This window comes from Pyrgilauda ruficollis, unplaced genomic scaffold (genome assembly GCF_017590135.1).
Source record: "Pyrgilauda ruficollis isolate IOZ18807 unplaced genomic scaffold, ASM1759013v1 scaffold4, whole genome shotgun sequence".
Taxonomy (NCBI): domain Eukaryota; kingdom Metazoa; phylum Chordata; class Aves; order Passeriformes; family Passeridae; genus Pyrgilauda; species Pyrgilauda ruficollis.
Genome location: NW_024525489.1, coordinates 16,146,064 through 16,164,982, shown reverse-complemented (window position 1 = coordinate 16,164,982; position 18,919 = coordinate 16,146,064). Strand labels below are relative to the sequence as shown.

Genomic DNA, 18,919 nt, shown 5'->3' with positions numbered 1-18,919 from the left:
TTGGACTTCTGTTAAAGTTGGCTTATGTCAGACATAATAACAGACCAACACTCTCTTCAGAGTCACCACTTTTCATCTTCTGAATGCAGTTCTGATATTCTCATATCCCAGCTGGGCTGCTGTACTTGTTCTCTCTTAATTCAGCACCACACAAAGGCTTAACCTGGTTGCCCCAGATGTGCAGCAGCTTTTTCCCCAGACTTTTAACAGCCTCTTTATTGCTTAACATTTTCCACAATGTTTTGTTCCTGCTTTCGTAAAAATGGGATAGCCTGGAAATAGACACGGCACCTTTGTTGGAGCTTTGTAGCAGGACACTGGAATCCACTGCTTCTTCTGGTTGATGAGCAGGAGCACGATGATCAGTAACAGCGCTATCGTGATTGGGATTGTCACCAAGGCAACAGAGCTGACGGATGCATCTTCGCTGGGGTGTGGCCCACTGCCACTCCGGTATTCTCCCTGGAGATGGTTCATGTCTGCAGGGCAATTGGGAGCATTTGTTAGTAATTATAAAAGGGCCTGGCCTGCAAGGAAGAATGTAATTATAGAAGTCTCAGTTGTACATCTCATCACTCATAAGAATTTGGACCTTCTCTCCTGCAATGTCACCTTATTTACATAAAGTAGAACAGCTAGTATCTTGTAGAGGGACTATATTAGTCAGGAAAAGGCCATCAAAAAGAGAGGAGATAGAAGGAAATCTAAAGCACAGCAATGACCAAGTCTGACAATAACCTCTTAAAGCCGTTTTGTTTGCATGATCTTATCTAATCACAACCAAATTCCCACTTGTAAAAAAAAATCAGACTGTGTTTCCAGGCTGAGGAAAGCTTGAAAATCTTAGGATGAAAGTAATTTTTTCTTTTTTACTTTTAAAAACTGATAGGACAAGTACGATGTGTTCACTCTCTCATCTGTTGAGAGTGTATTACAATACCTGCAGCACTCAGCCTGTGAAAACAGACTGTTGGCAGTCTACTAGACTGTAGCAAGTTTTATGTGTAATTGCAAAGAACGGTAACTTTCAATGACATATACAAAATTCCCTCAGTTTGCAGTGAGTGTTTATAATCCCCAGGCAGGACAGTTGCAAGCCAGCTACTAATGCCTGAGAAATTAAAATGCTGGAATTATAAAAGCATAAGCTTAGAACTTTGTAAAACAGTTACATTTCATGCACCCTTTCTCCAAACAATAGAATGCTATGAGATCATCCTCAGATTAAAAGAAAATAAATCCTCAGGTTAAAAAAAGTTTAGGTTGTCCTTCAATTAGAACAGGTTCACAAAAACTGTGGCACAATGTTACCTCTATGCTGCAATAATACTACAGTGTAGTTTTAAACAGAAGAGGTATTTAAGTATTTACATCCTTAGATAACGTTTTTGGCTGTGTGTCACTATACCTGAGGTGGTTTTTTGTCTAAGGTCTGACATCACAGCTGTGATATATGCTGAGCTGTGGTACATGTTTTTGCCTCTTCATCTATTCCTGAGAATGTCAAATGGATCAAATGAAGGTCTAGCAACTCCAATGGCCTGCTTTCTAGTTTTTGAATCAGAAAACACACCCAAGAATCATTTCTGATTCATCATTTTGTTGTATTCTTAATTTTGTAGAACTCCATCATACCAACACAGTTGTTTCTTCTGTGCAGAACATGGAGTGATAATGAAACCAAAATGTGTAAATATAATTTAATTGACTGACTCATCTTTACTCAAAGCAAAATTCATGTACTGCACTGAATTATGCACTGAAGAATATTCTCAGATACAACTGCTCCTTGAATAGAAAAAGCAAACACATTAAAACATGGGGAATAAACACAGTCCTAAGTTATCCTGGTCTATATCAGATCTGACCTCTGTGAATGTGGATTATATCATTTTCACTCGGTGTTGGCCAGTTTGGTACTTCTAGTTCAACATCTCCTCGATGATTTGTCTTCTCAATGGGGATGTTAGTGGGGTCAGGTACATACATCTCTGTGAAATGAGAAAAATGTCTTTCGAAAGTTGCAGGCTGCTTAACATTTCAGTGCTGCTCTTAACTGAGGAAATACACTTGCCCATTTCCAGTGCTTTGTCCTTTAATTTCTTTTAGTTTTTTGGAATTTTCATTATTAGCCTGGGATTTTGTTTGAAAACTTATTCCATATTGTATATGGGATACATGCCTGTTGCCATTGTCATAATGTGAATGGGACAAAGGACTGGTGTGGACAAACTTGCTTTTAAAAATACCATCTCAGAATACATGCTTTACTACAGGCTTGCTCCTCTGTGATACCCAACAAAACCCCCCCTGCAAAAATGAAGGGAAGGCTACATCTTCCCAGCTGATACATATAAACAGTCTCTACCGGTTTCTTTGCCTTGCTTTTTTTTGTAAACCTCAAAGGAGGGGAATTGCAAAAAGGGGTACTGCTGAATTTCCCCAGTTGTCCTGTCAGAAGAAGTTACCAGCTGACTGAATAAAGTGAGCAAACTTCTGCAGAAGTATATCAGGATTCACATTAAAAACCTCTTGCAATTCTTATGCCCCTTGTGCCCATAGCTAAGAAAATGTCACATTGTTTTTAAGTCAAGTTAAAGTGAAAAATAAAGCAATGTGATATTTGAAAAGTAACCAACACTCTCAGAAAAGACAGAAATGTTAATCACTGTGACATAATCTGCAGAGATGTAAGGACATTAAGTTTCCCACTTCATTAACATATTTCCATAGCCTTGTGAAAGGACAAAACAGGGGCAAGCAAGTAATTTTTCAGTTCACAGTTCTCAGAATAAGTGAAATTCAAACTACATTTTTGCACAATGTGCCTATCTGTTAAGAATATTAATTTTCCTTAAGTCTAAAAGTCTGTTGCCTTTGTGTTGCTGTTCAAACATGGACTGCCATTCAAAACCCAATTAAAAAACCTTATTATCGGCCCTAGGAAACCAGCACGACAATAAACTGGGCTGTCACATCACATTACCTGGACACATGGGACAGCAGCTTCCCTCCACGTTGATGGGCTCAGCACAAGGCAGAGGTGGGCAGCTGACAGTGGAGCAGAGAGTCTGACCCTGCAGGCAGTAGCAGTGTGTGCAGCTGTCAATGTCCCAGCGTTCCTCGTCTGCGTACGTTTCTCCACTGAAGTGGCAGACCACTTTCTTTGGAACTGTATCTTCTGTGGAAGGAAAACAGTGCTGTGATCATGTAGTAACAGCCAATTACACACAAATCGGATTTCTTTTCTACACACAAAAGCAAAACAGTTGCCACAAAGAAATCCCAGATGTAATGAAAAGATCTTCTCTTCATCTTTGAAGAAAATCTTTGTGAAAAAGATGTAATTTCTCTTTCTTTATGAAGTACATAATTAGCCTGGGCTGCTTCTCCTCATTTTCTTAATGCAAGAGGCTAGAGGATGGATGATTGGGACATGAAAAGATGATATCAAAAGTGCTGTGAAAATGATGAAAAATTCATTCCCTTTGACTGTTTGAGGCTACCAACTACTCATCTTCCTCCTTGTTTCTTAGTCAATCCTGTTAAGCTAAAATAACCCCAAACCCGTAACTACCTAAATTTCTAACGACCAAAGCTCAAGAACGATGAACTCTGTCTAGAATACTTAAAAAAGCAGATTAGGCAGGATGCCAAGAAGGATTGGAGCAACTCTCAGGTGAAATAAGTAGAAGTGCTTAGACTGTAATGATAAAACATATTTGAAGGGGATCTGATAATTGCCTACAACTGCATCAATGGAAAACCCCAGGAAAAGAGCAATAACTAAAGCCAGCACATTTTTTAATGGTTAATATTATATAAATTGGAAATTGATGTGATCTTTCTGCCTAGGCATTCAATACACCACTTTTTAATGTTGCATCCTATGCAAGCCTTTTAGGTGGTCTGCAGTAAAAGTATTTCACTAAGAAGGAAGTAATGAATTGCTTAGCCTAGGATGTTTTTTGGTGCTGGAGCACTTTAAGGATAGCAAAAAAACAACACAGCAGAAACTCCAAAAGCTAAGCAGTGCTTTATTTTCATCTTAGCTTCCTCCTACCTTTGTTTCTTAGAGGCAATAATTGTTATGAAACCTGCTGATGACATGAGCTTGCACATTAAACATATGAATGAGATAACAGAATTAAATAATAAACTTCTTAAACTTTCAGATAAATACTGGTTTAACATTCTCTCAGATGACATCTCTAAGTATGCCAGTTAGACATATTTGCCCTATGTCAGCCTTATTATATATTTTGGCCATGAGTAAAGGTTTTGATTAGTGACAACGTAATAGAGAAATAGTCTGGAATAACAAGGCTAGCAGTCAGCAGACCAGTCCAACAGATCTGAGAGAGTAAACTCAAATACAAAAGAAGACCAGCAAGAAGTATCATTGTGAAAACATTAGTGGAATTATCTGAAAAGCATAAATGGTTCCCGAGGTCCTTGATATCTCACGGCTTGCATGGCTTTTAGTGTGGCTCTCAACCTCTCCAAGTAGATTTTTTAAGTGAATGTGGTGTGGGCATGGGAAAGGAAGAGTGGGAGGAAAAGATGGTGGCCAGCTGCAGGAAGGATATTAGGTTCTTTCTTAGCTGATGTGCATTTTGGCATAGAGAGCCAGCAGAACCCTGTGTTAGGAAGGTGTGTCTGGGGATGGGGCAAGGCACACTGCCTGAGTGTGCCTCTGCTGCTCATTACCTATGCAGACCTAAACGTTAGCACTCTTGGCCCATTCAGATTAGCTCCCAAAATGTTACCTTGCTTCACGTAGGACACCTTCTTCAATTCTGCAGCTGGTTTGTCTGGAAAAGTCCTTTAACTTGCTCAGATTTTTTCCAAATTTGTGAAGAACACTTCACAATTTTATTCAGCAAATATTTTTTAGAAGAATGAGCAAAGGTAAAATCACAATTATGGTGCTGTACCTTTGAACCTCAAGAGAAAATTTTAAAGTACTATCCTGTGACTGTCTCCTATTCTGGTGTCCCTCTCTATGAAAGTATAAACAAGGATGAAGATAAGGGCCACAACACCAACAGGCCCTCAAGGACAGTGGAAACAAGACAGGCTTGAAGTAAGAAACCCACATACAAAACCACAGTTCAGTGTCTTGCTCTACCCAGTTTCTTCTAGCTGCACCAGAAAATCAGTCTCATCTGGTAAATGACTGGACAGTCTGCTCTGTTTTCTGCAGAAGACTAATCTTGTCTCTAACCAAAGAGCTATCCCTTTATCCTCTCTAAACTAGAAGGTTATCTTTCCAAAGTAATCTTTCTTTGCATGAGAAAGATGAATGTTGAACACACAGGATGAAGAGTCAAACAACAAAGCATCCATGACTGTAAAATTACGAAGTTGAGTATATACAAACTGGATCCAGAAAGAAGCAGAATAAATAATGCAGTGCTAAAATCCTCCATAATTTTTGAAATTTCAAAAAATGAAGAAGGCCTAATTCCACAGAGTTTGCCTATGCCCAAAGAAGTGACTGAATCACCATCCCTAGGGGTATTTAATAAATGTATAGACACAGCATTTGAGGACATGATCTAGTGGTAGACTTGGCAATGAAGGGTTAACAGCTGGACTCGTTGATCTTAGACCTCTAAGATCTTCCAGCCTAAATGATTCTATGATTTTAAACATTTTATCAAGTATTGCATAAAAATAATTAAAAAGAATCTGTACAAAGATGTGCTTCACAGTTCTCAAAAATGAAGAAAGTAAGAACCAGAAAGATGAAAATTAAGTGCATGACCCGACTTGTCTTGCATGCAAGAGTATATATAATTCATGGGAACCATAAAAAAAAGTTAAGTTTCTATGATTCTCAGTTATTTAAAGAAAAAAACCCCATTCTGACTACATAGGACAACATGGTTTAATAAAATGTAGCATCACTGAAAATCTTTACATCTGAGTGTTAATTAAAATCTGGCAACTACATTTTGCTTTACTGAGTAGTTGCTACTAAAAAAAAACCATTAAGTTTTCATAGCTCACAGATTTAAGTATTTGCAATATTATACAACTATACAGGATTCAAAGTAAATGAATTAAAGCTATGTCTACATGCTCTGTGTATATATTTGCAAACCTGACATGCAAGTTGTAGGGTTTTAAAGGTTTCATTTTTGTAGTTCATACTGCACAAGTTCCCCTGGTGCATCCCCTCCTCACCCACAGAATTCTCCAGTGCAGTATTAAGGCTTGTGTTCTGACTCTATTGGTTTGATTGCCCAACTTTCAAACACTCTATATTCTTTTTTAATGTTAAAATGTTTTCTGGATTAAAATTATTTTACGGTTCAGACTCAGTGGAAGAAAAGATTGCAGAAAGTTGTCAAGTAAACTTTAAATTCTCCCCATTTTGTATGCAAACCATGAGAAGAAATAGTAATAGGATTAACAGTGCCCTTCTGCCTCAAAATGTCCTCATCAGGAATCTAAGTAGGGTTCCAAAGGCAACTGAAGCTTGGATGCTTTGTAACTTTCCCAGGCATTCTTCCATAGAATTCCTTGTACATCATATAAAACTGTATCACCTGTTACTAAAGCTATTCTATCTGCAAGGATATAAAGATTTCAAGAGTTGTGTCAATGTCTGAACATACTTCAAAATCTTTCTACCACTTTCTGATGAAGGACTGCTTTGTTTATAGATGGGCAAGTTGACTCACATGTTCAATTAAATATTTAAAGCCCATCAATTTTCTTATATGCCTTCTTACTGTTCTTTTTTACTGTATCTCTCCCTACTACTTTTGCAAATGAAGGGAAGTAACCTTTGAATGCTTTCCAACAATGCTACAAAGATTAAATTTAGTAAGTTCATTATACAATTTTTCTCTACCAGCAGCTTCTATTCTACAGCCTTTGTAGTTACTGTGAACTCACAAAAGAAGTCATCTGTATATAAATACTCCTATTCAACACACAATGGAAAAGTGATCAGTAATTTCCAATTTTGCTACTTTAAAAATGCCTGAAAATTTTCACTGTCTACAGCAACTACCATTTACTTCAGGTAAATTCAACACCAGTGCATGGCCCTAATTCTTTATCCATTTTCAGCATTTAAAAAAATATGTATTTTCCCCATTTTTATCTCAAAGATATTATCATTAATGAAATTCCATTTTCCCCTGTATTTTAATTTAGATGCCTTATTAAGAGTTCTCTATTATGTGAAATTTCAGAATGCTTCATCTCATCTTCTGCAGTCTTAATTAATGTTTTCCTCTTATTATCACATAAATCTTGACATATGTGTTACCTGGCAGATATTCCTTTAAATAAAATAAATTTTTTGTAACATCTTCATCCAATAAGGCATCTTACCAAGACTCCAGGAGGATGGCCTCTGGAGTTTGTAGGCAAATTAGAAGTATATCTGTATGCTCTTCTACCTAAAAACCACAAATCATGATCCTCAAGGCTCCCTATGCAGACTTCACTCTCCAGTTTGACTGGTGACTGGCATAGACTGCATCTCAGGGAAGGCATTTCAGTTTGGAAGTAAACTTCTGTCTTATTCCCAAGAAGGGAACAGCAAGTTCTCAACTATTTTTATTTACTCACCAATACAGTAAGGACAACACTGTCCCTTTCTCAAAACAGGTCTCTCACAGGATACTGGTGGGCAAGACTCAGAGTAGCATCTAATCACACCATCCATGCAAATGCAGCTAGTGCAGACATTGGGCTTCCAGGACTCAGCTGTCAGAAAAATATCTCCCTCATCGTTTTTGCAGTAACTGGGCATGCTCTCATTGCTTGACGGAGAGGGCTGAAGAGTCTCATCTGTAAATATAAAGAGATTAGGTTATTTAACTTACAGTGGGTCACTTCTCTCAGAGCTCCTTAACAGGGGGTTCACTCTTGAAGAACACAATGGAATTGTTACACATTGGCTCACTACTTCAGAAGAACAGAGCCTCATGCCTCTTCAGGTCTTATGTGGGATGAAGACCTCAGGATATGCTCTAGCACAATGCTTATTTAGACCTTTATTGAGTTCACTCAAAAAAAGAAAAAAAAAAAAAAAGAAAATAAAGCAAGAAAAAAAATGAAAAAAGAAAAAAAACCTGGAAAAAGGAGAGCAAAGAGAAAAACAATCGCCATCAGAAGCAGCCTCTCAGAAAGTGACTCTGAATGCTCCAAACTGCATGGTGTGCAGGAATTAATCTCAAACAAGAGAGACTAAATTTTAAATCTAAAACCTGAATGCCATCTTCTACCACATCAGCTCAAGTCTTTGAATGATGCAAAGTGAAAAGCTATTATGCTGCTGTCACCTTCACTAGTGGCCTTAGATGAGCTAATTATAAGCTGTTGAGAAACAAATGGAACTTGATTGTGCTTCAGCCTGATGCCAATGGTTTGCTTTAATTGTCATGCCCGTCCATGGGGGAGACATATTCCTGCAATGAAGCTGTACCTTAACACACATTACAGGTCAAGAAACAGGACTAAGAAAAAGAGAAGAAAAGAAAGGATTCATAAGAGCACTGAGATCAGGGTCTCAATCTACCTGCATTAAGCTATGAGACTAAGCTTATTAAATACCAGTGAGGAAAGATCAGCTCCTCTGAAAGAGTATTTTGAATTAAGCAAATGTTCGTTATTAATAATGAAAAAAAAAAGTCAGGAGAACTGGCTACCTTGTTTACAAAGGTAATTTGTAAATTACAAAATATCACAAAATGTTTTGTCAGGAAAATAGCCCCACTCCCAAACCCAAACAAATACCTTGTAGCAAAATCTAATGGCAAAACCTAACTTCTATTTTTTCCTAAAGTAAATTTTAAAATTTTGATTTGAATAAAGGCATGTTTTTTAGTGAGTTTACATGCAATTTACAGGTTTGTACTAAACTTCCACAGCAATGAACCTCCCCATTTGCTATGTAAAATAGGAATTTATGTTCATTTGTAATTGAATATCTTTCCTTGGGGGAAAGCAAATCCTGTTATCTTCTTGACACTGTGAGGCAGTCTAGGAGGAGTCTGGCATGCCTGCCAGGCTGGAATGCTTTGATATTACTCAGCTGCCTTCAAATCACTCTCAGAATGACACCATGTGAAGGTAAAAGCAAACAGAGACCAATTTTTGAGACCAAATCCCAAATAGGCAAGATAATAATAAAATGGTTCATAGAAGCCAAGGTGTGCAGAAAGAAAAAGAAACAAGCCTGTATCTACCTAACACGTTGATTGCTTTCAAAGTTTCTCTAATCCTGCATGTCTCCATAAAGGAGTGCATATTTCATAAACCTTCCAAGGATACTGGTTCTTTACACAACTCCTACATCATTAGATTGCCTTCAAGATTTTCCAAGTTCAGGGCCACAACTCTCCTTTACACATAAGATCTCTCACACACAGTCAAGTTTGAATTACAGAACTGCAGGCTGTCACTCCAAACTGCTGAAGAACAAAGGCACCACAACAACCACCTGAGCACACACTGAAGCATTCTCTTACTGAAACATCAGACATCCTCAGAGCAAGGGAGGGCTCTGATGAAAGCTGGCTGTCAGCACATACCTGGGCACTGTGGGCAGCAGGAGTCCTGTGTGCGGGTGGGGTTTTGGCAAAGAAGGGGTGGACAGACTTCAGTCTCACACAGGACACGTCCACTGTGGCATGTGCATTGTGTGCAAGAATCAATGTTCCATGTCTCTCCTTCTACAAAATATTCCCCACCAGGAGCATGACAGATTGATGGACTGGTAAGCTCTGGTTTTTGCACTATTATTTCATCTGGGAAAAATGGAATTGGAAGAGAGGCAAAATCAACTGTGAATCTTATAATTAACAACTGTACACAAGGTGAAGAATTTCTGTTATTATTGAAAATACATATATAAGTTATTCTTAATGAAGAATTCTCTTTTGACTTTATGGCATCTCATGAAAAATGGGAAATATATAAACAAGAAACAATTTGAATCAGTCTGAATAAAGTTAATATAAATCAGAGATAACTTCAAGTGTTCTTGGCATTTCAGATAAAAAACAAACATGTGATTTAGAAATTCCAAGAGACAGTTGATCAGACAGTTTCTTAACTGCTAAATATTAACTTCAGCTCCTGAAAGGATGGATAAGTAAGCTTCTTCTCTGGGATTTAGGAAGTCCAGGTAAAGGTTAAGTTTCCCAACAGATATGTGTCTAGATCATCTGTATCATTAGATGCTACATTAAAAAAACCAGACCCAAACAACCCCCCCTCAAAACCCCAACCCACCAGAAAAGAAAAAGCAAAACACAGAATCCACTCCCCCAGTTCCCTAAAAATGTATAAGCACTTAACATCGATGGAAGTGCTTCATCACTGTTCCATAAAAAAAAAGTATCTGCCATATTTGAAAAACCCCCCCTGGATATAAGGGAATGCCACAGTGTGTAGCCTCATCTTTCCAATAATTGTATCTCAATAAATGAACCTTACTTTCTTTTCAAACAATTGATTACATCACTGCAGCCCTGGCTAAAAGATTCACCCCAGTAGTTTAGAGAACAATTTCGACCTCTTTCATATTAAGGAAGGAAGTGAAACTGTTTCCTTTTTTCAGCATGAGTGTCCTCCAGCCTCTGGGGTATTAAAAAAAAAAAGGAGGAACTCTTCACCTCTTGGTGTTTTAAAAGATAAATAAAGAAACCTGTCTGGTACCTTGACTGCTTAAGCACTTACCATCAAGCAATGGTTATGCCACCATCCTCAGCCTGCTTAAAATCCTTTGAAGCCTATCCTGTACTGGGGGCAATAAGGGCAGTAATAGTTGCCTGCCTACCATGCTGGTTGTTTTGGACCTGCAGTGGGTCCACCAGCTTTTTCCATGCATTATACATAGATACCAAGATGGCTCACACACCATGTTTTTTCAGCTGCAGAAGCCATGAGTTTGAAAGCTACAGGCTTTGAAAGTGAAGCTTCAGGCTGCTTATAAGTGATGTCCTTCAGCCTGAATTCAACACATTTAACATTAGACAGCTAAGTTAGGTGCCTCTGTTAAGAGCTGAACCTCCTCAGGTTTCCTATGCTATGAATGGAGGAGAAGAAAAAAGTGATTTCTTGCTAATTGTGCTACATCTCTAAACCACTTTCTGAAGGTGCTCTCTCCTACTTCTTTATAATGATGCCTAATGTGAACATCATCCTAACCCAAATATCTTGGTTAAGGAGAGAAAAACTAAGTGTACAGCAGCTCCTTTAGTCATTTAGGCAGGCCAAGGCTCACAAAGTGCTTGTGGCTTCTTTTCATGTTTCTAGCACTGCTGTTCCTGTCTGGAGAATGGCATTTGTGCCCTTTGCTCTATGACACTGCCAAAAAGAGGAAATGCCACCCAATTGTTTGCTTTCATTTCAGGAGAATGATAGGTAGAACTCAAGGAAGCTGGCTCTGGCTGATCTCACTCTATTCACAACGTACCTGTGCTTTTCTATCAGGGGATTATTTTATCTTTTACCAATTTGCTTATGCCATGCTTTTCTAATTGCTTACATTTATGGACCACATACATGATTCAGCAGCATTTACCTGAAATAAGATTGCTAGTCTGCTGCCTTGTCACTGTTAGATTTTTATTTCAGTATATTACAAGTTATGCAATGGCATCTTAACTCACCATGGCAAAGGCAATACTAAGATTTTCGGGACATTTTCTGAGTCATCTCCTTTGCATTTAGCTTTCTGCAAAGTCACAGGCCTGTTTTGCTACAGCTCATTACTGTTCCTGATCAGAAAAGCACAACCAGATAGCACTGCTGTATATGTTGCCTGCTGCCCCCTTAGCAGCACTGATAATGTTGTATCACTGCAACTGAAGTGCCACATATGTGCAACGACATTACCTCAAGAAACAATTGGTCAAACAAATCACACTTTCCACATAGCATGGTTCTGTGGAACAGTAGCAAGTAATGACTTTTAAACCCTACAGGAAACCTTAAGATTTTTACAAGTATTGTGATGATCCGTATAAACCTCTTAATATATAGAAACATGATTATAGGGATGTTTTAGCACTCAATGTATACCTTGCTCTGCTGAAAACTAAATGTGAAATTGAATGTAACCACACTTTTTTTTTTTTTTCAGTTTGCAAAATGATCTCTGAGAGCTGCCACTTCCCTGTGAATAGGTTAAGAGTGCAATTCCAAACCCAGTACATCAGGACTGCTAATTACTCTATCCTTATGGCAGATACATTTGAGTGACATGCTCTCAGTCTCACAATTCCAAACTGCATTCCAATCTACTTAAAGCCATGATATATATTTAACATCATCAGTGGGGAACCAGTATGTTGCAAAATAAAATCAGCATTATTTCTAACAAATACAAGACCTCAGTGGGGAAAAAAAAAATCACACAGAGTAATTTGGCTGTAGTAATTCCTATACTTGACTTTGCTTACACAGAAGCTAGGTGATCAGTGTCTTGAAAGCAGGATTGATGTCAGACAGAGAAACCTCTGCAGACCCTCTCTCCTGAAGGAATATACACTGCTGGTTAAGCAACTGCTCTTTTATAAAAGAGATTGACATTGCTGATGCTCAGAATCAAATGTTGATCTCATCCACAAGAAATGTATGGTATGAGATAATAGCTCTGCTAACTTTATATTGACTTTTCTTCCACAAACTGAACACTAGGCTTGTGAATGAATTTACCCAGACTTACTCTCTATACACAAAGTAACTAGCTGCTGGCCAGCTGAAAGAGCAAAATTACCATTACTCTTATTTGAATGCTCTGAGGTGTTCTGTGCATGTAAACAAGATGCTCTGAGGTGTTCAGTAAATCAAGATGCTCAAGTGTGCTGACATTAGAATGAAGTTAAGGATGACTCTTGGGGACCTAACAAGAGAATTACTGGAACTGGAGGAAACACCATACATTTTAAATCTTGAATCTTGTTTGCTTATATAAGGCAAGACTGATGTTAACCTGCCCCCATCCATATAAAGTATATAATCCCCTACAATACTACACAAATCATTGTGAAAAGGCTGAAAGAGAGAGAGACCCTTTGGAATCTTCCATCTTTCTGGGGACTTACTGATTTTTCCAGTTACCACAAGGAGTGAACTGGATTGGAGATCACCATTTGTCTCAGCAATCTAAAGAGATCAGTTATCTTAGGTCACCAGGAGGATGCACTGTTCTCTGTCACTTTCAGAAAGAGAATCTGCTTATTTTGCCCCTAGGATTTCCTGTTCTTTACAAATAATTAGAAGAAGTTCATAATTGCTTCTATCCTGCTAATACTGTCTTACTGCTCTCTACTTACAGAAGCTTCATGAGCCCCATTGTTCTTACTCCTAACATGAGTTCCAATAAAGTCATAGACAATATCACTGTATTACAAATTAATCTACTTAGCACATAAAATACTATAATATTTCTGAATAATAATTCTGAAAATAGAGGGCATTAATCTTACATTCTACCCATACTTTTTCATAGATATTTCCCATATTATATGATATTGGAATGCCATATAAACTGTACTTGGCCTTTCCACTGAAAGTATTGAAATAATCTACTGCTGGTGGCATAGGAGCCTTCCCTCAGGCTCCTATACCACCAACATACATTAGATGATACATTTTAATAAAACTCCACTTTAAAATCAAAAATGAAAATGTAATGGCTTATTACAATACTTGCTATTATAGGTTACAGACTAGAAACTTTTACTTACTTTTGCTAGTTTAAAGATTCCAGTGTGTCAAAGATTAACATGTTAGGACCCACAATTTGCATATGCTTTAAATATGTAAATTCCCATTTTCCACAGCTGAGAACTTAATGACAGTAACTCATCATGTTACATTAGGGCATAGAAACCTTCATCTCTGCCTACTACTAAAGTATGCATGAGATTATTTTAATGTATTAAGAAACAGAACACAAGTGAAATGAAAGTTGATTACAAAGCATGTAGAAGGAATCATGGTTTACCTGGACATGATGGACAACACTGCCCTGGATGTATGGTGGGGTTGGCACAGCTGGGAACGGGGCAGGTGATCAAGGCACACATTTCCCGTCCATTATGACAGTAACATTCCCTGCAGCCATCGTGCCAGCTCTCCTCATTCTCGTGCCGGCGCCCATCCATGGACAGGCAGGAGCCTGCTTTAACAGGAGGCATAAGAGAAGCTGTTGCCTCTGCAAAAACCAAAGAAAAATGGGGTGTCCTGATAAGCATCTCTTGCTTAGGAAGAAACACCAACTTTGTGACTGGGCTGCATTTATTTTTAAAGCACATATAAGACCAAGTAAATAGTAGTTCTATCATTTACATTTAAATTAAAACACAGGAAACAACTAAGAGGTTCACTGAAGGGGGAAATAGGATGTAGTAGAAGTTCCTGTAGTATTTCCTTGGAAAATATAGTCACTTCCTTCTGTTGAACCTATACTTTTTTTAATCAACCAGAAATATAGTAGTGTCTAAATAACGTAAGTAAAAGGAGAAATGCAATGAAGGGAAATAGCAGATAGCATGAAGCATATTTAAAATGAAATATTTAAATACCATAGCACATTAGATTATCTATAATGTTTCTGATAGCAAGTAGAATATAAAAACATTTAAATGAGCTATGAATGGTCTTGCAAATGATAAAAAATTGCAATCAGGTGCTAACAGGGTAATGGTAGATACTGGAAATATTCCATAAAGTACTTCCTGTGAGAAATTATTTGTTTATATTACTCAAACAAATGAGATATTTGGAAGAGAATGATGATAATTTCTTCCCTTATTTATTTTCTCTTTCACTGAGATGAGAATACAGCAGCTTAGACTGTGGCATTATTTGCATACTGTCAGAACACACAAGCAGTTGGTCTAGGGGGGTAAAGTTTCATTTGTATCTTAAGGGGTATTTAAGTGCTGCAGGATTCAGCCTCAATATATTCTTTGTTAATCAACAGCGTGAATTTAGAGCTAAACACTCCCTCATCCACATCACTATTATGATGAAGGATGCAGGATCAGTTTGTCAGTGAACTGACTTGTTTTCAGTGATATGTCAGCCATGTTCTGCTGACATATATATAATGTTATTGTACTAATTTCATTGTCTTTAAAAAAAGGATAATGTATGAGAAGTAGTAATGTTTACATGTAATTTTAGGAAGTGTTCGGCTTTTTTGCATGTTGCTTTTTTGGTTGGTTAGGGTGTTTTTTGGTGGTTTTTTTTTTTTTTTTGGTTTTGTTTTTTGCACACTAGTATGTAGGTCAGCACTTCTTCAGCTGTGGCAGATCTATCAAAGATGATTTCACAAGCAGATGGTACAAAGTTAGTTTGAGGCACATTATCAGAATAGAAATCCAATGCACAGAAGTTACATTATTATACCATTTTGTGAACTAAACAAAAATGCTGCATAAGGATAAAATACTTCTTAGAACAGACTTCATCCTGTTGCATGAACAGAAATACTATGAAAAAAACTTAAATTCAGTTACTCTACTTTCATAATTTAGTATCAAAGTATTTAAATAATGATTTGAATTAATATCGCTAGAACACTGCTCTATATTAAAATTATTATTGACACTCAGAAGTCCTAGATAGTGAGGCTTTGCTTATTTAGCACTGGAAAAGGGTATCTGAAGCAATCAGACTCTTTTCCTGAAATATTCTAAAGTACACTCCATAATTTGGAGAAACATTCATAAGGAGGTACTCAAAATTAAGTTCACAAACTGAGATTGTAATTAAAAATTGAAAAGTGAAAACAATTAGTACAAAAGCTAATATTTGAAAAAATGTAATGTGTAAACACAAAATGGGAGTAGGTAGCTAACTAGAGGTATGGTTGAAATGATCTGAGATACAGTAGTTCACAAGGAAAGGAAGTGTGTAATGTGATACCACTGCAGAAGAGGCAAGTTCAATGTAAGACAGAAGTACAGGACCACTGTAAATTTAAATATAGCACTACTACTTCTATGAATCTGAAGATTTTACTATGCCTAAAGCACAGTATCAAATTTTTGAACTGTGAGGAGAGACTACAGTAACTGGGTTTGTTTGACTTAGAAACCCATTTCCCACCCAAAAAATGTTTATAAGTCTCCAGTTGTAACCCCTTAAATATTGCAAGAATTCTAAAGGGAATGGTGCTTAGCTGCTCCATGTCTGCTAAGCTCAGGACAAGAAGTAACCAGTTCAATATGTATAAAGGGAGATAGTAATTTTAGAAAATTCATTTTAAAATGTCATATATTTCTAACCACAAGAAAACACTATTTTAGAAAGGTTTGTTTTTTTTTTTTCCTCTTTCTGTTTTTTTCTGGTTTTTTACATCTTTTGAAAGTGGAGATTCTTAATAAATTAAATCTTAGACAAACATCTGCCAAGGATTATCCAGATACACTCTATTTTATGCAAGGGTAAAGGAGTGGACTCTCAGTTTGTCAGGGTACTCCTCCAGCCCGTACTTCTATGGTTCTATTAATCCTAGCACAAGCTATTTCTGGCAGAAGCAATTTAGAAAGTGGAGCTAATTCACAGGCAGGGGATTTACCCAAGCCTTCCTCTTACTTAAGGATTCTGGGTCAAAATTTTGACAAAATTTTAACAAAATTTTTCACATTTTCCCCAGAACATTGTTCTAATCATTCTTTGACAAAACTGTAAATGAAGTGATGTCGAAGTGAAAATGCTCACAGCTTGGTATCTTTATGACCATGACAACAGTAAATACTACTTAGAGATGGATCAAGTTAATTTCACTAAATAATTGTGCACATTTTAAAATTCATATTTGTTAAGGAGAACACTTAAAAGTGTGCATACACATAATTAGTGACCAAAGTTTATAGTCTGGGAGTGAATTACGGTACATCTAAGGGAACACTTTGTGTGTATTTAGTCACAGCATTATGACAATCAGGAAAAGTGTTCTGATTGTGAACATGGAGACAAATGACAAGCTGAGTGATAAGAATTATCTCAATGGGACATCATTCACCAGTTATCCTTTCTTATTTAATTTTTAAAATTTTAATTTCTAGTAAAAGTCATATATTGTAGCTTATGTCAGTGAAATCTCTGCTTCTCACGTCTGCAAAATATGTTTATAACATTACAACTTTTATTTTGCTAGAAGTCTGACAGTTTCTTAAACTGTCTGCATTGTATAATATTATATAGAAAAAAGATAATGTTGGATATTTTTGATTCATAGGATTGCAATATTTGCTTCAACTACAGGAGAGTGACTTCAAGAACTCATATATTTTCTTCTAGTGCTATGTTCCCATAGCTTGTTGTTTTACATTTTATAATTTTTTTAAAATGCAGAAGAAATAGCAAAAAGTTGAGAATAGGGTCACCACACAAAGCAATGGAAAAGTAATCAAACTTACTTGACTACAGCTAGAAATCAGAATACACAAGTAAGAGTCAAAGAAAATAAGCATGAAAAAGCAGTTAGGATCAGAGAGAAACTGAGCAAAACCAAAAAGTTATTAAATGCAACACATGGAGATGAGCAATGGAGGAAGTCTGATGCCCAGACTAATACAAAACATAACCTGAAAATATTTTAAGGAAGAGACATGCTGAAAGCAGCACAAATATATGGCAGACGACAAATGAACATCTGATCTCAAGGTCCATCTTGAACTAGGTGGCTACAGGCTGGGGATGTGGCATGTGTAAAATTTTTAGCTTAAGAATACTTCTCCTGGGCAGCTGTTCTCTCTACTCATTGTTCATTAAGATTGCCTGAAAAGCATCCAAGAAATAGCACTCCAGTTTTAGGTGATATACTGGATATTTATCAAATCCAACACTTGTTTGTAAAGAAAAAGCAGTGGTGAAGAAGTCAAGATGAACATCACTACTGAAAAAAATGCCCTCAATTAGCTTATTATTACTAGTAGTTGCTTATTAAGAGCATGATCCAATTTTTATTAATGATAACAAACTTTTTGTGACTTTCTAGCGGGAGATGAAACCAGAGCTGAAGCTTTCTGTTGAAGCCCAGATGAACAGATAAAAACAAACACCAGCAAAACAATACATTTATGTGAGCAATGTTGAACTGGTTCCCCCCCATTTACCGTATTTCAATTGGTAAATATTCTGTGCAATATTGCTTTTCTTTCACCCTGGTTTCCACCTGCTTTGAAAACACGTTGTAGTTAGAGGTGGTAAGGCACTGGCACCTACCTCTGCACTTGCAGATAACACAGCCATGACTGTTCTGCTGGAAGCCCAGTGGACAGATTTTACCACAAGGCAGGTTGGGGCACTTCTTACACCGACAGATTTTACAGCCATGCTTGTTCTTCCTGGATGAGCAAAATAAATTGTAAAAGGTCAGCAAGTCACTTTAAATATCTACATATTTAAAGCAAGAGCATCCCCCCTAAGGAAATGACTGATGAGCAAAGAAAATTCTTGTTAACTGTCACCCTTAGATTCATGGGTTTTAGGGGCTGTACAATCTTTATGGGCTCCATCCCTGGCATATGCTCCCTCCATTCAGTGGATCCTATGCTGAAAGTTTCCTTGTCTTTTTCACAAAGGCAGATAATACTATTCAAACTTTTGGCACAGATGTATGAAACAAAGAATAGACATGGGAAGTTAGAGAACATCATTTAAGAGGGTAGAGGAGAAATAAATGATGTAAATCTCTAGAAAGTCTGGGTTCAAGCTGTAAAAAACTTTATTTAATTTTTAGTTAAAAGGCTGAGAATAATGAATTGCAATACAGTAGAGTGGAGAATGAAAGACTTTCTGTATCCCTATCCCACCAAAAGGAATGCTTCTTTCCATTCCTTTGTGGAGCTTTCAAACAGTGAGCTTTATCCAGCAGATTTTTTCAGACAATTATGAAAAGGTTTTGGTTTCTTTAAAGATG

The 18,919-nt window shown here is 37.1% G+C and overlaps 1 protein-coding gene across 2 annotated transcripts in view; it reads right to left on the bottom strand.

Annotated features, from left to right (window-relative positions):
- The window catches only part of CRIM1 (cysteine rich transmembrane BMP regulator 1), a 175,092-nt gene that overhangs the window by 3,066 nt on the left and 153,107 nt on the right, over nucleotides 1-18,919 (bottom strand). For both annotated transcript variants that reach the window (XM_041476809.1, XM_041476810.1), the window contains exons 10-16: nucleotides 18,223-18,344; nucleotides 13,988-14,197; nucleotides 9,561-9,776; nucleotides 7,594-7,815; nucleotides 2,987-3,181; nucleotides 1,869-1,991; nucleotides 292-479 (exon numbers count right to left, since the gene is read on the bottom strand). In XM_041476809.1, coding sequence (XP_041332743.1) covers nucleotides 292-479; nucleotides 1,869-1,991; nucleotides 2,987-3,181; nucleotides 7,594-7,815; nucleotides 9,561-9,776; nucleotides 13,988-14,197; nucleotides 18,223-18,344 — 1,276 coding nt within the window. The remainder of the gene's footprint in view (nucleotides 1-291; nucleotides 480-1,868; nucleotides 1,992-2,986; nucleotides 3,182-7,593; nucleotides 7,816-9,560; nucleotides 9,777-13,987; nucleotides 14,198-18,222; nucleotides 18,345-18,919) is intronic.